Raw genomic sequence first — 22,719 nt, forward strand, 5'->3', positions numbered from 1 at the left:
AGAGATAATCTAGTCTGATGCTTTTACTTTATCAGAAAATTGATAACTACAAAAAAGAAGTGATTTGCTCAATGTCACAATGTCAGCTAGTGGTATGATTAGGACCAGAACTCAGGTCTTCTGTTGCCAGTTTAACAAGCATTTAATAAACACTAATTATGTAACAGATACTGTTGCTGAAATAAAAGACAAGAAAATAGTCCCTTCTTTCAAGAAGTTCCAATTCTACTAGGGAAGGTATAACAGATAAAATATATATGTGATTATCTGGGGAAACACAAAGAACTAACAACTTGGGGATCAAAAAACCTGACTGTCCTAGTAAAAGTTTACAAAGCACTTTGTAAAATGCTACATAAATATAAGCACTAATCAGAATAGTCCAGGACATATTTTATCATCTTACTGACATCAACTTATTATAGGATGCTCTCTCAAATACTTTGATAAAATCAAAATTCATTATATCTTTAGCATTCCCCTCATCTACTAACTTATTAAAATCATAGATTTTTAGGGTTGAAAGCAACTTTGAAAATTTTGCCCCAAACTCATTTTTAAGTGAGGAAGCTGAGATCAGGTGACTAAGTGCCTCTTAGATGCCTTAACATGTTTAGAATTCTCAAGAATAAAATACTTTGCTCATTTTATCACCAAGGAAGAAGGCTTTTTAAATTGGTAACACTTTGCCATCTTTCAAATGGATGATCTTCTGTTCCTGTAACAGTACTTGGTACTTCATACATTTTTCAAATATTTGTATCCCAGTGCTTAGAACAAAACCAGGTACCAGAGTAAATACTAATACATACTTGTTGACCAACTGACCACATCCAGAAGCACTTTAAAAATACATCTAATAAATCAAGGCCACACTAGAAATAGATATTCTACAAAACACTCTGTTTTCACAAATGGAGGCAGAAGTGGTTTAAAAATTACTTAAACAAAAGCAAATCAGAGATCAGTAACAGAATAGAAAGACTAGTTTTGAAGGTCTATTTATGTTATCTCCATGGGAGAGGCAGAGAGGAGGAAGGATTCTGTATTTGATTCAGAAAGGTCTCATGTCTTTATTTTCCTCACTTCTCATTAGGTGATCTTAGTCAAGTCACAATCCCTCCTTTGGCCTAAGATTCCCCATCTCTAAAATAAGAGGTATAGACTAAATAACTTCTATCTCTGATAAAATGTAAATCAATCTCAAGCTATCTTGCATATAACCCTGCAGAAGCCTTAACATCATTAAGGTTCCTCTAAGTCAGGTCAGAGAAATAGCATGGAGTGTTAAAAAGCAGGGGGTTTTAGTTTTGACCTCCACTAAGTCACACTGTGACCAATGGGCAAGTTCTTTCCCCTCAAAAGTCCTTAGTTTCCTCATCAACAAGGAAGAAAGATTGGAAAGTCGATTAGATTCATCATTCTATTTAAAACTTATTTTTGGTTTTACAAATACGTAGCTGAGCTCCTGCCTAAGATATTTTAAAAAAAAATAACCTTTTGAGGTAATTTATAGAATTCTAATACATCTAGAGTTTGAAAGGATCTCAAGAGGCTATGTAATTCAAACCTCTCATCTGAGATGAGAAAACTGAAGCGCAAGGAAGTTAACTGATTTGCCTACGGTTATCAGGGTGGTAAGGGTTGTAAGCTTTAGAAATAAATCCTCCCATCTCACTCCAGAGTCAGAGTTCTTTCCTGTACTACTTGGTTGAAGCACTAACAGACAAGAAAACGGGGGTGGCATGGCGCAGATTGATTCTGATCCCCCAACTCAATATAAACAACATCACAAACACAACCGTAACGATTCGGGACAGTCTTACCCTTCTCTCCTTGACTCTGAAAGATCTGGGGAACTTCTTGTGCTCTGGGTGAGGAAAACCCGGCAAATTCCAGTCCTCTGAAATATTGAGAAGCAAACCTTCGTCTGCTGCCATAACTCGTCCGGGGTAGAGTGGACAGGCTGGGGGAAGAAAGGGTCTCTGCAGCAAATCTCAAAGAAAATCCAGCTCAGCCGCTGCGGGACGTAACTAACTTCACCGTAGTCAGTTTGAGTGTTCCTCCAGAGCACACGTGAGTGCAGTCCTGAATTACAAGGAAGGACCCCGGCATAGCTGCCTCCAACACTTCCTTTAGTCTCTAACTCCTTGAGACCTTGGCTAAATGCGCGCTGTCACTCTCCTCTCCTTCCAAGTTCTTTTGCTCCAGAGACTTTCCTCAAGAAATAGAACTAAACAAACAGACAAGTAAATTAAAATGTATCGGAGTGTTTTGAAGCGGCTGTGTTCCTGTGAAATACACACACACGAGAATATTATACATTGGAGAGCAGGCATGTTGTATATTTTAGTTCAGGAGAGAAACCTAACCTTGTTTGATGTTACAAGCTGTGTATTATAAACCGTCTTTAGTGGAGGGGAGGTAGTTTGGGGGTTCCTGAAGCTTTTTCTCCTCTGTTTCTGATGGATTTGTCTTGTTTATGGTTTGTTAGGAGTTATAAAGGGATGATTTACAAAAAAAGAGTCCTCCCCATCAAAGAAAAGGAGAGGAAAGAAAAATGACTCCATATAAGAGAAGATGTCAGTAAAATGCCTTGCGTTTCTACTATTGTGCCAAAGTTCCATTTTGAGGTCCTGACCTAGTTTCCCTATGGGCCTATTTAGTTATTCTGCCTTGGGTTATAATCTTTCCCTCTTAATGTTTGATGGGATAAAGGTTTTATGTCTTTAGATGATAGACATTCCTTCTTAATGTTTGACAAGATAAAGGTTTATCCATTTTAGATGTCATTAGAAGAATATCAGTAACCTCCCTCCATTAGGTTACCCCCACCTGGGTACCTCCCCCTTCTTGTTATGCTATAACAAGAACTGGGGGTTCTTGGGGCTGGACTCTTTGAGATGATAGTCTCGTCCAGCCCTGGGATCAAACATGGATCCATTGGTCCCGGTATTTCTCTCCATTTAATAAACTATTGAATTGGTCCCTAATCTCTGTCTTGCTCAGTTTCTTCGGCATTACACTTCGGCCTATGGGAAAGGCCAGGGGATCACTCACTTCAGGGACATTTCTCTGATGTGCAGCCCCTAAAGAATCATGACTAATTTCCTCCAAAGGATCAGAGGTGCCAAAGAATCAACGGCACTCCTCCCCAGAGGGTGATCTGCACTTTTCCAAGTAAGACGCTCGGGTCACTAGTAGCTCTCACCCTGGCCTACAGGAGTGATCCCCAGGTGAGAGAAGAGGGAGGGACGACTGCTATTTATCCAACATTTCATCTGATCTTTGTAGAGATGCTCCCGGAGGTCGGACCCCTCTTATTCCCTTCTCCCCTCCTCTCCATCCCCTGACACAAACCATCCCCGAGAGAGAGGACGTGCTCGGCCTGTGGGAGGTGGAAAGGGGGCACATTTCAGGCAGGCAGTGCTTCGGTCGCCTAGGCCCGGGTTTGGTTGCTAGGCAACGGCGGGGTCCTCCCTGGCTCGGCGGCGCTCCGGGCCGCAGGGAGCCGGGAAGCGGTGTGTGTGTGGGGGGGTGATAGTGGGCGGCGGCGGCGGGAGTTAGCGCGTCCCCGGCTCGGGCCTTGCCGCTCCCGGGAAGATGTCGGTGTCCGAGGAGCCCCGGGTGATGTCCGCGGCGGACGAGGCTGAGCCGCAGGAGGAGGAGGAGGGGGAGGAGGGGGAGGGGGGAGAAGGGAAGAGGAGAGAGAAGGAGGCGGCGGCGGCGGCTCCCGGGGCTCCCGGGGCAGCGGGGCCCAGCGCCAGTTTCGGGCTGGTGGCGGCGCGGCGGGAGCCGGCGGTGAAACTGCAGCACCCGGTCAGCGGCCTGGAGCCGCTCTCCTGGTCCGAGGACCACCGGGTCTCCGTCTCCACCGCCCGCAGCATCGCGGTGCTGGAGCTCATTTGCGACGTGCACAGCCCGGGCCAGGACCTGGTCATCCACCGCACCTCGGTGCCTGCTCCGGCCAACAGCTGCCTGCTCAAGGTAAGCCGGGGCCCCCCTTCCCTGCGGCCTCCGGGACCCGCCGCCGCCTCCTGCTCCGCTTCCGCCTCCCTCCCTCCTTCCCTCTCCACTTTGGAACCGATTTGCGGGGCTGACGCTCGTTCTCTAGGAGCCCGGCCCCGGCTCCCCCATCCCTCCCTTAATCCACAGCTGTTGTTGAGTATGTACCGGAAGGCTTGAGCCGAAGGCACTGGCCTGGTTTTGAGGAACAGAACCGGCTGTTTCTGCCCTCCAGGACTGCACGACAGCTGTTTCTGCCCTCCCTCCCCCCGCCCCTTAAGGTGCCCGAGTTTTCCCTCGCCCTGCGCGCCCTCCTCCGGGAAACCTGCCCCCAAGTCGTCGCTTTGGCCCACCAAGAGCTCAGACTCCACCTGCCTTGTCTCCTTGCAGTTCCTTGAACAGTTGCTGGCCACCCCCCACCCCTGCTGAGCCCACCCCAGACCCGCCACTGTTGCCTGCCACTTCCTATTGTCTAGGACTGGCTCCTGGAAGGCAGGCCCAGAAGCTGGCTTTGTTTACTTCAGAGTGAGCTACTCCTTTTGCGTTTGAGGAAGGATTTTGACATATGCGTCCTCTCTCTCCCTATCCCACTACCCCTTTAAAAAAAAACGTTTCGATAGTCTCAGTAACTTTTGTTATAAAGTTTTCTATGCCTCATCTATAAGTAAAACACCTTGGACCACAAACGGGATACTGCTCTTCACTTTTAGATAAAAACAAAACTCAAATGATCGACAGAGACAGATTGATTTCTACTACTGTCCAAAAAGTAAAATTTATGAAGTCGTCACATTTCACTTAGCAGTTACCATGTAGACTTATGATTTTAACCTTCTAGACAATCTGTTCTTAGTCTTAATTCAAGCATTTATGGTCATGGTTATGAAATTTTAGAAACGTAAATCCTCTGGTGCATATTCTTTATTTAGTGCTTCTTTAGGTAGGAGATTTACTCTTTTCTCCTATTTAAAAACAAATCCTGTTAATCAGGACAAATCAAGGAAAGCTACTAGCACAGTGGATGAATTAATTCCATATAAAAACTTATAGATGGACTTGGACAAGAGTAACAAAGGATGGGCAAGCAACAAAGAATGAGTGGCAGTCTGCACCCAAGTATATGAGATTGCAGATCCCGTTAAGTATTTATCTACTCTTTAGATTTGAAAGTTCAGGTACTCTGTTTGAAAATAAAAGTTTAAATTATTTAACATTTTACAGCTGTTGTGTGTAGCAGTCATTTTGAGTGGACATAACCTCAGGAATGTTCCAGTTTAATTTCTAAGTTGGTTTATTGAATTAAAAAAATGTTAAATTGTAAATTGCTAAAGGCATGCCAGTGAACATATTGTAGGTTGTCCTAAAAGAGAGATATAAATAAATTGATTGGATCTAAGTATAAGATGGTACAATCAACAAGTATGTTCTATACCCAGCAGTGTGCTACAAATTGTACAAGAGAAGTGAAGGTAAAAGATGTTGTCCTTCCTCTCAAGGAGCTTACAGTCAGGAGATAAAATGCCTAAAATGAACAGTTTTCAACAAGTTGCATGCTAGACTCCATTTTTATAGGACTAGAAAATTGCTTTTCATTCAACAACTCTATGAAGTAGAAACTTAAAGTGTTGTCATAATTTATAGTAGATAAAGAAACTGAGAATTGTCCATAGTCAAACAGCAGATAAGTGTCTGAAGTGATATTTGAACCTATATCTCCTGATTTCAGTCTTCTTTATATTATATACTCTGTCTTTCATCAAATCATGATAGCATGACAAAGTTATACTTAAAGGGAATATAAAAATTTAAGATGCTTAAGGTTGGTCAAGGGAAGCCTTTTTTTTTTTTTGTGCTAGATCTTAGGGAAATGTGTAGATTGTCTTAGCAAAGAAGTGGTAAGAATGAAGATTATTTTATGCAAAATCATTTTCAACAATAATAACTTATTGTTACATGGACATAAGGGACAGTAAGGATATCATTCTGATTAGCCTAGAGGACTTCTGCTGAGATTAGTGAAAACATTGGATCTAGTTTTCTTTCCCAATTTCAGACCAGATCACCTCAGCCTCACTACCCATTCTCTTCTCCTCTGATTCTTTCTCAGATGATGAAATAATCCTTCTTATTGACATCAAACCTTTTATTTGTATGTTGTGTCCATTTACCTCATTCCCTCCATTCTCTTTATCACCATTCTATCACCATTCCATTCTCCTTAATTTTCGACCTTTGTCCACTAGCTTCTTCCTTGATGCTTACAAAAATGTCCAGATCTTCCCCATCTTTAAAAATTTTTCACCCAACTATCTCTTCAGACTATTAACGTATATTCTCCCTTCTTTTACCTAGTCTAACTTCAAGAGACAGCTGTCTACACTTGTTTCCTCTACTTTCTCGCTTCCCTGGATGTCCAATGAGCATCTCAAATCCAACATATTCAAAATGGAATTCCATCTAAACCTACTCTTCCTTATTTCTTTATCTCTGAGTAGGGCAACACTATTCTTCCAGTAATCCAGCTTCACAACCTAAAAGTTATCTTCAATTCTTTTCTCTCCTATTGGCCCATATCCCATCAACATCTGTTCCATCTCTTCAACATCATGAAAGTCCTTAGTATCACTTCTCACATCCCCACTCTAGTTCAGGCCTTTGACATATAGCTATTTTGACAGTAGTTCATCTGAGCTATTGTAGCAGCCTCTAAGTTGGTCTCCCTGCATCCGGTCTGTCTCCAATCCATTCTTCACATGGTTCCCAAGGTGATATTCCTGAAGCACAGATGTAACCATGTCATTCTTCTACTCAGCAAACTAGAATTACTTTCATTGCCTTTGGGATAAAATAGAAACCTCTCATTTGAAAACATTTACCATTTGGCTCTTTCCTGTTTTTCCATGCTGAATAAACTTTGGTCCCCCTCTTATATTTTATAATCCAACTAGCCTGCTTGCTATTCCCTGTACCCAGTATTTCATCCCTCACTTATGAAAAGCCCATAGGTGAGCACTGGCTGTCCCTGGCATCTGGAATGATCACCCTCATCTGCTTTGGAACCACTCCCTCATTTCAAGGCTCAGCTCAAGTGCTATCTCCTTCGGGAAAGCCTTTTCTGATTGTCCAATTTCTTAGTGTCATCCCCCAATCATCAGTGTAATTTTATCTTATATATAGTCTGTAGATGTTTAATAAATGCTTCTTGACTGATTTTGTTTTTACTAATTCCTTCCTGGAAGTGTGATGTTCCTATTTCCATCTCTTATTTACAGAATAATATTTTAAATTTATAGTGAAGCTTTCTTCTAAAAAATGAATGAGATTGATATTTTTTCTTAGTTATCCTCACATTTCTTTGAAATGGGGAAAGTGAGACTCTCTCCAAGTCATTATCAGAGAATTGATATCAGAGTTTGAAAAATTAAGACTGTAGTTTGTTCATTCACTTTAGTCCACACTATCATCTTTATTCTCATTTGCCAGTTGCTTCAGTACTTGGTTGAAGACTTCTGAATTGTTTTATTAACATTTGTTTCAAGTCTATAATTTACTTGGATAGTTTTAATGCCTTCTAACCATTGAATTAGAATCAAAAGTTGACAAAGCAAGAATTGAACTGCATAATAATTTCTGTTAGGTAGTACCAGATTTACAACTTTCTTAATAAAGCCATTACATTTATATTTGTAACATTTGTCAGTTTGTAACAGTAACAATTTTGTGTCAGATTATATGAGTGTCCTTTTCAAAATTATCATTCAAGAAGAGCCTTTAAACTTTCTTGACTTCAGTGATGACTCCTCTTTGATGTTGACTACAATAACTAAGTTAACCATATACAGTCACCTGCAGGTTTGGCAGTGAGATACAAAATAGACAATAATTATGATAAAAACAAGTTAAAATTGTCCATTGGCTTGTGGCCCTTTGGGGCTTTGGTTTGGGGATGGCATAGGAAATAGGACTTACCTACTAGAGCATTACTACTGAAAGTAGATATTCTGTCCACTGGTTCTGTCCACTGAGAGCATCATTTTTTTTTTTTTTTTGCTTTATTTATTTATTTTTTTATTTGATAGCCTTTTATTTACAGGATATATGCATGGGTAACAAATGCCAAAACCTCTTGTTCCAATTTTTCACCTCTTACCCCCCCACCCCCTCCCCCAGATGGCAGGATGACCAGTAGATGCTAAGTACATTAAAATATAAATTAGTTACACAATAAGTATACATGACCAAAACGTTATTTTGCTGTACAAAAAGAATCAGACTCTGAAATATTGTACAATTAGCTTGTGAAGGAAATCAAAAATGCAGGTGGGCCTAAATATAGGGATTGGGAATTCAATGTAATGGTTTTTAGTCATCTCCCAGAGTTCTTTCTCTGGGCGTAGCTGGTTCAGTTCATTATTGCTCCATTGGAAATGATTTGGTTGATCTCATTGCTGAGGATGGCTAGGTCCATCAGAACTGGGCATCATATAGTATTGTTGTTGAAGTATATAATGATCTCCTGGTCCTGCTCATTTCACTCAGCATCAGTTCGTGTAAGTTAGAGCATCAATTAATCAAATAGATGCTTACTATGTATCAGGCATGTGAACACAAAAGAAAAAGCAAGAACATTCCATTCTTTAAAAGAATCGGCACCATATCATGAGATTAGTGGGAGATTGGATGAAACTGAGATGGAGATGAGTGAGGTGATGAGAAATGAATTTTAAAGGAATAGAGGGAAGAGCTACCACATATAATTTAGTATTTACAAGTTACAGTCATAGAGTAGAAAGCACTAGCAGAAGTAGAAAATATGAAAGGCCTGTGACAGAAGATAGAATTTGAGCTGATAGTTAAAGGAAGTCATGGAAGCTAAGAGATGCTATAAGAGATAGTTAGGACAAAGGTCCAGAGGCAAAAGATGGAATGTCATGTATGAGTAACAGTAGTAAATCAGTGTGCCCTTCATATAAAGAATGGAAAGGGAAGAAGGAACCAGGGCTTTACATAGTAAACTTGTAAAAGACTTTAAATGTCAAATAGAGGACTTTCTGTTTGATTTTGAAGGTAATAGAGAGCCATTGGAATTTATTGAGTAAAAATATAAATCATGGTCAGAGTTACAGTGTTAATTGTACCCTCATTCATTCCCCTTGACTCATTGGTTAAAAAGAGGGAGTTGGACTACTCCTTGCTAACTATGATTTTTTAAAAAAGTCTATTTCCAGATATTGCCATTTACTGTTATAAAGTGACAGTGTTACAAATGTAAAGATCAAAATATACTTTTTTCTTTATTTTTTATTTTCTTATTTTTTATCTTTTACAATATGACCAATATGGAAATATATTTTACATTGTAGCACATGCATAACCTCTCATTGAAGAAATAGAAAATTTGGAACTCAAAAACCTTTTTTAAATGAATATTTGAAATTTTTTTTACATGTAATTAAGGGGAAAACAAAATATTAATCTAAAAAACGGGATGCTCTTTGCTTCCCGTTGCTACTTTCAGTTTGTCTCTGTACCTCTATCACTTAGTATTTGAGGATCAGGCAATCTGTATCTACTATACAATTACAATTCTCATAGCTGTTGTCTGTAGACCTTAAAGTTATTTTCCTTCCTTGTTCAACAAATTTAATACCTCTTCCCATACAAGTTTTCCTCTTCCCAACTCTACTACACACATACAGATTCTTCCTTAAACACCATAATCACTCAATTCCTGAACCACTCAGTTCCTGAACTACTCACTTCTCATGACTTATACTCCACACTCTTCTGCCACAAAGATGGTCATACCTTTGATTTTGCCATTATCCACATATGTATCACCTCTGTGTTCACAAATGCCTAAATCCCCTTATCTGACCATAATTTATTGGCATTTCGTTTTTCCTTTTGCCTTCCTTTCCCAAACCCAACTTTCCAGTCTCTCACCCCCTCAGTCCACTCTCAGACCATATCCCCTACCCTAGCCATTTCTTTCTTTAAAAAAAAAAAAATTAATAATAGCTTTTTAATCTTCAAAATACACGCAGAAATAGTTTTCACCATCCACCCTTGCAAAACCTTGTGTTCCAAATTTTTCTCCTTTCCCCCCATTCCCTATCTCTAGATAGCAAGTAATTCAATATAGGTTAAACATACAATTCTTCTAAACATATTTCCACATTTATCATGCTGCACAAGAAAAATCAGATCAAAAAGGAAAAAATGAAAAAGAAAAAACAAACAAGCAAACAAAAAGATGAAAATACTATGTTGTAATTCACATTGAGTCCCCACAGTTCTCTCTCTGGGTACAGATGGTTCTCTCCATCACAAATCTATTGGAATTGGCCTGAATCACCTCATTGTTGAAAAAAGACAAGTCATTACAGTTTAGTCATCTCTTTCTTTACCTCTTGGTGAATCAATTTGACTCTACACTGCCCTCTTCTCTTGAATCCCTAGTTACTTTATCATATCATCTGCCAAGCCCTAACTTTATCCACTACCTTTGCTCTTACATGTCATGTACTACTGAGAAAAACACACAGCCATTTCAGACTAGGTCCACTACAGATGTAGGTCACATAACCTCATCTGTCTTATGTCAAATGCTAGGCTCGGGGGCCTAGCACTCCATCTACTGTACCACTTCATTGTACACTCTCTTCTTAACACCTTATAATCTGTCTTCTGATCTTATCATTCCAACTACGCTGCTTTCTGCAAAATCACTAGTAATCTCTGAGTTGCCAAAGACAATGACATTTTATCAGTCCTTACTCTCCTTTATCTCTCTTGCAGCTTTTGACATTATTGCTCACCCTCTCCTCCTTGATACTCTCATCTCTCTTGCTTTTTGGGATACCTCTCTCTCCTCATTTTCCTCCTACCTATCAGACTGCTCCTTCACAAACTTCTTTTCTGGATCCTTATCCAAATCATTCCTTCTAACTATACCTATTCTGCAAGTTTCTGTCCTGGGCTCTTTTTTCTTTTACCTGTATACCATTTCATCAACTCCCATGAATTGAATTATCTCTGTGCTGATGATTTTCAGTTCTACCTATTCTGTCCCACCTTCTCTGTTGACCTCTAGTCTCACATCTGCCTTTCAGACATCTCAAACTAGATGTCCGGTAGACATCTTAAACAATGTTAGACAGATCTCATTATCCTTTCTCCTAAACCTTTCCCAACCTCCACCTCCCCAATTACTGCAGAGGACAACATTGTCTACTTAGTCGATTGGATTCACAACCCAAGAGCCATGTTCAACCTTTCATACTCTCTCACATTCACACCCCTTCCCTATCTGTTGTCAAGACCTATCAAGTTTACATTTGCAACATCTCTCGAATTTCCCTTTTTCTTTTCCAACATTGCCATTGCTCTAGTGCAGGCTCTCATTATCTCATGCCTGGACTATTTCAGTAGCTTGCTGATGGGTCTGCCTGCCTCAGGTCTTTCCCCTATCCCAATCCATCGTGCATTCAGCCACCAAAGTGATTTTCCCAAAGTATCTATCAATCATGTCACCCTTCTAGTCAGTAAACTCCCAACTGCTTCCTATTACCTCTAAAAATAAAATGCAAAACCCTCTATTTGGTATTCAAAACCCTTTATAACCTTGGAACCCTTACCCCAGCATTCCACTTTTCTTACATCTTATCCCCTCATATCCTCTTCAGTCCAGTGACACTGACCACCTCGATGTCCCTGGAACAAGACATACCATCTCTCAGCTCCATACATTTTCTCTTGTTTCCTATGCCAGCAGTGTTTTCCCTTCTTATCAGACTCCTTGGTTTCCTTCAACTCCCAAATAAAATCTCATCTTCTACAGGAATTTTTCCATAATTCTAGTATTTTCATCTTTTAAATTGTTTCCTTTTCTGTACATCAAAAGTAGCAAACTCAGGAATAAATACGGACTTGCAAAACTTTGGAATGTTGCCTGAACCAGATTAAAGTATAAATGAGAACTGTTTCACAAAATAAATAAAAATATAATACAACATAGCTAATGTTCATTTGTGGTTTTCTAGGTTATTATGGGGCCAGAAGAGATTTGTTTCTATTTCAGTTTGATACCATTGCTATATTTAGCTTGTTTGTACATATCTGTTTCCTCAATGTCTTCCCATTAGAAAATACTTGCAAAAAGAGACTATTTTTTTGCTTTCTTTTGTATCTCTAGCATTTCTAGCTCCTAGCACACAGTAGATGATAAATAAATGCTTACTCACTGATTTAACTGAACCTTAGATAAATTACTTTGGCAGTTGATTAGAATAGAGCGAGATAGATACTAATAAAAAGGCTATTTCTAATCTAGATAAGAAGTAATGAGGTCTATACTAGCATGGTTGTGTGAATGAAGGGAGGAGGCTGAAATGAAAGATGTTGTTCATTCATAAAAACCAAAATTTTACAATGGATTAAATAGATTGGGTGAGTGAGAGTAAAGAATTGAGTAAAACAGTAAGGATTGTGGGCCGGGGTGACTGGGAGTATGGTGATACTTTGAACAGCAATAGGAAAGTTGAAAAATAGAGGGAAGATAATGAGTTCTGTTTGGGATTTGTTGAGTTTGAGATGTCTGGGACATTTAGTTCAAAATGTATAATGAGCAGATTCAGAGAGATTAGGGTTGGAAATCATCTGCATAGAACTAACAATTGAATTCTTGGAAAAAGATGAAACCATATTGGAAAAAAAAAAAGAGAGGAGGGCCTAGGGCAGAGCCTTCAGACACCAACAATTAAAAGGCATAGCAGGAAGGAAGATCCAGCAAAAAGAGACTGAGAAATAAGACAAGTAGGAGGAAAATAATGGGAGAACATATTAACAAAAGCCCATAGAGGAGAAAGAAATTTTGGTTGAATGATAGTCAGATGGCAAATTGCTGAAAGTTTAGAAGAAAGTGAGAGAGATTATATGTAGATGGCTTTTCCAAGGAGTATAGCTGAAAAGGGAAGATGGGATATAGGATGATAACTGGAAAACATGGTAGAATCTGATGAGAGATTTTTAAAGATGAGGGTGACTCAACCATGTTTGTAGGAAGTAGAGAAGGAAATGACCAAGAAAGATTGAAAATTAGAGAAAGGTTGGAGAATAGAAGTTGAGGAGTTGGTTTTGTCAAGCAAAAAGAGCCACAGCATTACCATTAAAGACTGTAGGGAAGGATGACATCATAGAGTTATGAGATGAAACAGAGAAGCTCTCAGCAAATGACCTTAGTGTTTTTAGTGAAGTATGAGTTGAAGTTCCTAGCAGAAAGAGGAGGTAGAGGGAATGATGTGTAAGACCTGAAGGTGGAGGAAAAGTTTGCAACAGCTACTGTAGTTTAAGGAAGAGGGAAAATTTAAAAACCCATAGTAATCTTATAAAGAAATTTCAAGAATTTGACTAAAAAAAAATTCATATCCTGCTTAAATAGCTATTCTTAATTCTTAATAGGTATTAACCTGGATAAATTATTTTCCATTTCTTATTAAATTTGCCATGAATAGCACATCATATAAGCCACCATTTCAATTGATAACCCTGTTAGAACTATAATTGTATGAAATATGAATGCTAAATTGTCTGGAGCTTTAAAAGAGGACCCTGCAAGTTTAAAACATGATATATTGGTAGGGAATGCAAAGAAATCTGTATTTGTCCTTTGGTTTTTCTGTTGATGATGGTCCTTAGCATTTAAATCTTAAATACTTTCTGTTGATGATGGTCCTTGGCATTTAAATCTTAAATACTTAAATATTTCAAGCTTGACTGTGTTCCCTAAAAGTGGATCTTGTAACAGTGCTATTTTCACTTAGAACTCTGCTTCAAAGTGAAGTTATAGACCTTTTGTGGTTCTTACTCTTGTGTTGTAATCTTGCTGTAGAAAAAAAGTCACTGTTAGATTGGGAAGAGACCTAAGAAATCAGACAGTTTGGTACTGAAGAAACTGATGCTTTGAGATATAAAGTAACTTGTCTAACAACAGCCAGTTAGTTCCAAAGTATGAGAAAGAGTCTGGGTTTCCAGAGTTCTAATACAGTGTTCTTTTTATTTCACAGTTATATAACCTTCTTTAAGAAAATCTGATTCATAAAACAGATATTAGGAAACATAATCATGAACATTATACAGTTACTAACTGGTGAGAAGTTTGCAGGAAGTATTGTTCAGTTGTTTTCAGCCAAGTTCAACCCCATTTGGGGTTTTCTTAGTAAAGACACTAGAATGTTTTGCCATTTCCTTTTCTGGCTCATTTTACAGATTAGAAAACTGAGGCAAAAGAATGAAGTGACTTTCACACAGCTAGTAAGTATATTGGCAGACTTGAACTCAGGGAGATGTCTTTCCTTACTATAGTTTGGCACTCTATCCACTACGGCATCTAGCTGTAGGGAGTAGGCAGTAAATAGCAGTTTTCTTTGTGTATATGAGTATTAGTTTGCAGATTAGTTACTGAGTTTGAGATTGTGGGAAGTATATGGGGTGAAAGTTATTTTTTTTTTTTCCAGTTCTTGAGAAGCATTGTAGTAGAGTACAAATTGTTATACCTACTTTGTGGTGAGAATTGGATTCAAATCTCACTTCTAATACTTGATAGCTTTAAAGCAAGGAACACCAGTTATCTCCTTTTCATAAACAATAAGTATCCAAGAATGACACAGAAATAACACTTTAATGTTTGCAAAGTGCTTTGCATATATTAGCTCTTTTATATCTATAATCCTGTGAGAGAAGATGGAAAGATATTATTCCCATTTTACATATAAGGAAAAAAGATTCCAGGGAAAGTTGGACCTGAAGAATAATCACAGATGACTGGATGTCAGCCTCTAAGAATGTCCCTCTAAGAATGTCTCTAATGGAATGACATAGACTCTCCACTTGGCTCCATGCCATTTAAAATTTTAATCATAGCTCAAACACTTATAAAATCACAAATGCCACAAAACTGGAAAGAGCAGATAACATGTTGGATGATAGATCTTAATACTTCTCAATGGTCTAGAATATGGAGCCAAAACTAAATATTTTGTATTTATTCCTGTTAAATTTTATTTTGCATTTGGGTTCAAAGAAATAACTTTGCAGATAGAAATAGGAGACATTATAGCTAGCAAGAAATTAATCTAAAAAACTCTCTACATTATAGTGAATTTCAAACTCACTATGAATTGGTAGTATGATATAGCAACCAAAAGTAATAATATATACTTGTACTTTGTCCCAGTCAAATCATATTTGTGATATTAAATGTTCTATCTTAGGAAGACATTGATAAACTCCAAGAGGAGTGGCCAACCTAGTGAAGGGTCTTCAGATAATGTCAGATGAGGATATTTAGCCTCAAGAAGAGAAATCATAATAATTTTCTTCAAGTATTTGAAGGACTGGCCTGTGGAAGAAAGATTAGACTTGTTATTCTTGGTCTCAAAGAGTAGTATTGGTAATGGAGGGATGTTGTAGAGAGACAGATTTCAGATGGAGACTGTCCAGTTTGACAGAATATAAAATTAAGGATAGTAATGTGAAATGAGATAGGTTGGAACCAGATTATGAAGAGAGTCTTTGCCTTTCTGAGCCTCAGTTTCCTCATATATAAAATAGGGACAGTTATCACTTAGACTACCTCGCAAGATTATTGTGATGATCAAATGGGGTAATGTATCTAAAAGTGTTTTGTAGATATTAAAACGCTAAGTACATGTTCATTTTTTTGAGGAAAAGTTATGTCACTGAATTATTACTTGAATGCTCCCAGTGACAAGGGAGCCTCACTACTTTGTAAGATAGTATATTCTATTAATGAATAGCAATAAATGTTAGTAAATTTATCCCATATTGAGACAAGATATTCCTTCTGGTAATGTCCAACAGTTGTTTCCTATTTTTACCTTCAGAAACTACACAGAATAAGTAGAAATATTTTTACATGATAAGTCTTTTAGATTTTTCAAAAGTTATCTATTAATTCTGATGGACCTGGCTCTCTTCAACAATGAGATGATTCAAACCAGTTCCAATTTCTCAGTAATGAAGAGAGCCATCTACACCCAGAGAGGGGATTATGGGAACTGAGTATGAACCACAACATAGCATTTTCACTCTTTGTTATATTTTGCTTGCATTTTTGTTTTCCTTCTCAGGTTTGTTTGTTTTTTTTTCTTTCTAGATCTGATTTTTCTTGTGCAGCAAGATAACTGTATAAATATGTATACATATATTGGATTTAACATATATTTTAACATATTTAACATGTATTAGACTACTTGTCATTTAGGGGAGGGAGGTGGGGAAGGAGGGAAAATTTTGGAACAGAAAATTTTGCAAGGGTCAATGTTGAAAAATTACCCGTGCACATGTTTTGTAAATAAAAAGCTATAATAAAATAAATTTTTAAAAAAGTTAACTCATCTGCCTTAAGTATTCTCTTGTCAAAATTGATCATTTTTAGTTTCTTCGATTGTTGCTCAGGTGAATTAGTTTTAAAATCCCTAACTATCATGGTTACCCCTTCTTTAGACCCCTTCAAGTTTATCAGTGTTCTCCTTAAAATGTGACATTCACAACTGAACACCTTATCCAGATGTAGCCTGATAACTATAGGAACAGAGCTATTATTTCCTTTGATCTGAACACTTTTTATTAACAGGACAAAAAAATTTTCATTAGCTTTTAAATTAGTTCCATCATACTATTGGCTCATTAAGCTTATTATGATCAACAAAAACTTCCAAGTCAGTTTTTTCATGTGAACTGCGTTTGGCTGTAACTCTCATTCTTGTGCAGTTGATTTTTTTTTAACCTGAAATGTAGATTTTATATTTGATACAAATATTGGATACTTGGGTAGACTAGCAATTTCATGATATAGAAGCTCCTTTCACCAGTGCATATCATTGACCCTCCATTCTTTCTCTCCATTCTCCTCTCTAAATGTCTAAAGCATATGACTTTTATCTATGTTTTTTAATAAATTCCTCGAGTAATTTACCTAAAATGCAGGAAGCTTTATTTTTATATTTCTAATATCTCAAAAGTTGACCTCTAGTCAAGCTTCCTACAAGCATGACTGTCTTCCTCATATTTTAAAAACCCTCATTTGATTTATCACTCCTCACTAGCTGTCTTTCTGTATCTTCTTCCCTTTTGTACCTAAGTTTCTTCTTTTTTTTTAATTAAAGCTTTTTATTTTTCAAAACATATTTGTGGACAATTCTTTAATATTAGCCCTTGCAAAACCTCGTGTTCCAATTTTCCCTCCCTTCCCCCATGTTGTGAACCACATTCAGTTCCCACAGTCCTCTCTCTTAGTGTAGATTCTCTTAGAATTGGTTTGAATCATCCATTACCGAAGAGAGCCACATTCATCAGAATTGATCATCATATAATTTTGTTATTGCTGTGTGTAATGATCAATGATCTCCTGGTTCTACTCATTTCACTCAGCATCAGTTCATGTAAGTCTCTCCAGGTCTTTCTGAAATCATCCTGCTAGTCGCTTCTTACAGAACAATAATATTCCATAACATTCATATACCACAATTTATCCAACCATTCTCCAATTGATGGGTATCCATTCCTTTTCCAGTTTCTTGCCATTACAAAAAGGGCTGTCACAAATATTTTTGCACATGTGGGTCCCTTTCTCTCCTTTAGGATCTTTTTGGGATATAAGCCCAGTAGAAACACTGCTGGGTCAAAGGGTATGCACAGTTTGATAACTTTTTGAGCATAGTTCCAAATTGCTCTCCAGATTGGTTGGATCCATTCACAGCTACCAACAATGTATATCCATGTCCCAGTTTCCCCACATCTCCTCCAACATTTATTATCTTTTTTTGTCATCTTAGCTACTCTGAGAGATGTGTAGCAATATCTCAGAGTTGTCCTAATTTGCATTTCTCTGATCAATAATGATTTGGGGCACATTTTCATATGACTAGAAATAGTTTCAATTTCTTCATCTGAAAATTGTTCATAACCTTTGACCATTTATCATTTGGAAAATGGCTTGAATTCTTATAAATTTAAGCCAATTCTCTATATATTTTAGAAATGAGGCCGTTATCAGAACCTTTGCATGTAAATATGTTTTCCCAGTTTATTGTTTCCTTTCTAATCTTATCTGCATTAGTTTTGTTTGTACAAAAGCTTTTTTAACTTAATATAATCAAAATTATCTATTTGTGATCAATAATGATCTCTACTTCTTCTTTGATCACAAATTCCTTCCTTCTTCACAGGTCTGAGAGGTAAACTATTATATGTTCTTCTAATTTGTTTATAATATCATTCTTTATGTCTAAATCATGAACTCATTTCAATCTTATCTTGATATATATGGTGTATAGGTGTGGGTCAGTGCCTAGTTTCTGCCATGCTAGTTTCCAATATTCCCAGCAGTTTTTGTCAAACAGTAAATTTTTATCCCAAAAGCTGGGGTCTTTGGGTTTGTCAAACACTAGATTACTATAGTCATTGACTATTTTGTTCTGTGAACCCTAACCTATTCCACTGATCACCTACTCTGTTTCTTAGCCAGTAACAAATGGTTGCCATTATTATATACTGCTATATTATAAAGCAGTTGGCCGCTGCTTTATAATATAGAAAATGTCTGTATTATACCTAAACTTTTTGAGAAGGACATCTACAATTAGTGTTTCTACTTCTTTCCTCTCAATATCTTCTTAACTCTGTGTAGTCTGGTTTCTGACTTCATTAATTGAAACTGAAATTAAGCTTGTTGAACTTAACACTGATCTCTACATCCATAAATCTAATGCCTTTTCTCAGTCCTTTTTCTTCTTGACCGTTCTTCAGACTTAAGTACTATCCTCTTCTTGATACAGTCTTCTCTCTGGATTTTGATGACATGCTCTTGGTTCTCCTACCAGTTTGACTACTCCTTTTCAGTCTCCTTTACTCCATCTTCATCCAGATGATACCACTCACTATTGGTTTCGCCCAAAATTCTGTTCTGGGCCACCTTTTCTTTTCATGCTGTTTTGCTTGATGATCTTATTATCTTCAAGGGACTCAACTGTGATCTCTATCCTGATAATTTTCAGATCTATTTATCCAGCCCAGACTTCTCTTCTGACTTCCAGTCATGCATCTTGGACATTTTGTACTAGATGCCCTATAGAAATCTTAAACCCAACATTTCTAAAATTAAACTCATTATTTTTCCCCTCAAACTACACCTCTTCCTAAAGTCCCTATTATTTAAAGCACTGCTATCATGCCATTCATCTTCAGTGAATTTTTGTAATTCTTTTCCATTGTTGTGCTTCCTTTACCAAGCCATTGACTCATTTTTGCATTATTCTCTTGTGTCACTGTCATTTATTTTCCCAATTCTTCTTTTCCTATTTTATCTTACTCTGTTCTTTTTGAGCTCTTCTAGAAGTTAGAATTTTTCTTTGAGCCTTCACATGTAAGCATTTTGACTTTGTACTCTTCTGAGTTTGTGTTTTGTTCTTTTCTGTCAGTGTAGCAACTCTCTATGATCAAATTCTTGTTGTTGTTGTAGGTTTTTGTTGGGGAGGAAGGAAGGGAAGGGGTTGGTTCATTTTTCCAGTCTCTCTAATGTCTTCAAATTTTATGTAAAGTTGGGCTTTACTCTTGGGGTGTCTTTTTGCACAGAGAATGCAGCAGGGCCTCCCTACTGACCTGCTGTGCTAGGAGTGCTAGACTTCACCATTGGCTTACTGCACCAGGAACATGGGGCCTTACTGGTGGCCTGCTGCCCTGACCTGCACTAGGGTTGGGGGATAGCCTGTTGCCAGCTTACCTGAACACTGCCTGCACTGACCCATTTAGCCAAGTGAGACAGACCTTTCCTGCCAACCTTCTATGCTGTCTTAGACTGGAAAATTGGTTCCCCTCATCCTTTTGTGGTTATGCCACTCCCAAATTCATTTTGAGGCATTATTTTATAGTAGTTTGGAGGAAAATTTATGAGAGTTCAGGTGAGTTTCTGCCTTATTCTGCCAGAGTGGTTTTTATAAAGTGCAGATCTGATTGTTTCACTTTCACATTCAGTAAAATCTAGTGACTCTCTATTTCCAAAATTAAATATTAAATCCTTTGTTTGGATAAATAAATGCTTGTTCCCTTGCCTGTTTGGTTTTTAAAGTCCTTCATAACCTAACTCCTTCCTAAGAACAGCATTCTTTTTTTTTTTATTATAGCTTTTTATTTACAAGATATATGCATGGGTAATTTTTCAGCATTGACAATTGCAAAACCTTTTGTTCTGATTTTTCCCCTCCTTCCTCCCACTTTCTCCCCAAGATGGCAGGTAGACCAATATATGTTAAATATGTTAAAGTATATGTTAAATACAGTATATGTATACATGACCATACAGTCATTTTGCTGCACAAGAAGAATCAGACTTTGAAATTATGTATAATTAATCTGTGAAGGAAATAAAAAATGCAGGTGGACAAAAATAGAGGGATTGGGAATTCTATGTAGTGGTTCACACTCATTTCCCAGAATTCTTTCACTGGGTGTAGCTGGTTCAATTCATTACTGCTCTATTAGAACTGATTTGGTTCATCTCATTGTTGAAGAGGGCCACGTCCATCAGAATTGATCATCATATAGTGTTGTTATTGAAGTATATGATGATCTCCTGGTCCTGCTCATTTCACTCAGCATCAGTTCATGTAAATCTCTCCAGGCCTTTAAGAACAGCATTCTTAAAAGAGTACATTTAAATGCATTCATTTCATGTGTACTGACTGTGCTCATTCTTGCAATGTTCTCCTTCCTTTTCTTTATCTCCTGACTTCCTAGGCTTTTAAGTCTCAGCTAACTTTCTACAAGAAGCTTTTTATTCCTCCTTATTTCTGATGCCTTCTCTCTGAGATTTTCTTGAATTTTTTCTTAGATATTTTGTTGTTAGCAAAATTGTTTGTATTATTTTTTTTTTTTTTAGTTCCTTGAGGGCAAGAACTGCTTTTACCTTTCTTTGTTATCTCTAGTAAAGTAAGCATAATGCCTCATATAACATGTGCTTAATAAATTCTTGTTGTCCTGTTGACTTAACTAGTCTATTAGTTGTCTTGACATTTATCCATCCTAAATTTCATCTTGTCTGATTCAGCTTACCTTTTCAGCTTGTAGAGATAATTTTGCATCTTGATACTAACATTCTGTGAATTATCTATTCCTTCCAATTTCATATCACCAGTAAATTTAACACGTGTATCTTGTCATCCAAGTCAGTCAGAAAAATGTTGAACAGGCCAGGGCCAAGTATCCTAGAACCCTATGACTTAGCACTAAAAATCTGCTTTTGGATTGCTTTTGATCCAGTAAAAGCAACATTTGGTGAGTGGGGCTGTTCAACCAGCAACAATTCCACTTAATTATACTTTCAATTGACATCTATTCTACAAGAATATTATGATATATTTTTGTCACAAGTTCATCATAGAGATCACCTACTGCAGATAAGAAGTAAGGAATAGAACTGAGATTACACCAAAATTCTCTGACTCCAATTCCAGCATTCTTTCCATTTTCCAAAGTACTGTTCTTTCCATTATTTTGTACAGATATAGTCCAAACTCATTAGATTTTCTTGATATCAAAACATATGATGACAACATTCTTCTGTTCTTCCAATACAGTAATTCTTTCAATAAAGGAAAATAGTTTATCATGATTTCTTTTCCATCATCACTGCACACTTTTTTATGCTTAAAATCCATTTGTTTAATTCTGTGTTTTAGAATTTTGTCAGGGAACAGCCTGGAACTTACCCAAGCTAAAATGTCCAGAATCCTTTTATTCTCCTTTTTTTTAAAATTGAGGATATTTTTAAAAAATACCCACAATCTTCTAGAAGCTTTCCTGATTTATCAAAGCTTATTAACAGTGGTTCTATTATTACATTCATATTTTCTTTCAGTATTCTAGAATATAAATCTTTTGTGCCTGGAAATGTCAATTGATTTATAGTTGTTAGATACTTTATCTTCTCTTGTATTTGGGGTTCTAACTTCATCTAAACTGTGTTTGTTTTGCCCTTTTCAATTAAAAGAATGATCCTTGATAAAAAAGACCAAAGGAAAATTGGGACTTGAATGCATTCATTTACATTGCCTACCTACTCCTAATAAGCAGTGGGCCTTCCCCTTCTTATTCTTTTTCTTGTTTCACATTTAGATATTGTTCAGATATTGTTGTCCCTACCATTTTTCACAAACCTCCACTCATTTTGGCCTAATCTCATCTTCCTGACACTAATTTTAGTAGTTTGTGCCATTCTTACATCCACTGAATTATAGGACTTAGAGTTAGATGGAACCTTAGAGATCATTTCCTTCATTTTATAATTGAGGAAACTAAGGACTAAAGAGAATAAGTAACTTGTTGGGGTACAACAGAGGAAGTGCGTTGCAGAAATTGAATTTCATTCCAGGGCGACTCTAGGCCAAGAGTCCTTTACATTGCACTCTACTTGTTCTGTACCTCACTTTCCATTTTTTTTGGAGCAATTCTGAGTTTCTTATCATAGGACAGAGTGTATTAAGTAGAAAGTGAATGATATAGATAGTAAGAACTATGAGAACTAGAGAGATGATTCAAGATGGGAATGATCAGGGAAGGCTTTGTACAAAGACATGAGATTTGAACTGAGTCTCCAAAGGTGGCTAGGAACTGGCTAGACAAAAGAGAGTGAGT

General features: G+C 37.4%; 2 protein-coding genes across 4 annotated transcripts in view; one reads left to right on the forward strand and one right to left on the reverse strand.

Annotated features, from left to right (window-relative positions):
- Positions 1 to 3,434, reverse strand: part of DDX31 (DEAD-box helicase 31) — a 94,634-nt gene extending 91,200 nt beyond the window's left edge. The window contains exons 1-2 of one of the 3 annotated variants that reach the window (XM_012553940.3): positions 3,212 to 3,432; positions 1,827 to 2,233 (exon numbers count right to left, since the gene is read on the reverse strand). In XM_012553940.3, the coding sequence (XP_012409394.1) occupies positions 1,827 to 1,940 (114 nt within the window). In that variant the 5' untranslated portion in view covers positions 1,941 to 2,233; positions 3,212 to 3,432. Of the gene's footprint in view, positions 1 to 1,826; positions 2,234 to 3,211 lie in introns of all 3 variants that reach the window. The other 2 variants (XM_031954883.1, XM_031954884.1) reach the window with 2 other exon arrangements.
- Positions 3,435 to 3,580: 146 nt separating this feature from the next.
- The window catches only part of GTF3C4 (general transcription factor IIIC subunit 4), a 39,669-nt gene continuing 20,530 nt past the window's right edge, over positions 3,581 to 22,719 (forward strand). The window contains exon 1 of the mRNA XM_031954882.1: positions 3,581 to 3,987. Within this exon, the coding sequence (XP_031810742.1) occupies positions 3,604 to 3,987 (384 nt within the window). The 5' untranslated portion in view covers positions 3,581 to 3,603. The remainder of the gene's footprint in view (positions 3,988 to 22,719) is intronic.

This window comes from Sarcophilus harrisii, chromosome 2 (genome assembly GCF_902635505.1).
Source record: "Sarcophilus harrisii chromosome 2, mSarHar1.11, whole genome shotgun sequence".
Taxonomy (NCBI): domain Eukaryota; kingdom Metazoa; phylum Chordata; class Mammalia; order Dasyuromorphia; family Dasyuridae; genus Sarcophilus; species Sarcophilus harrisii.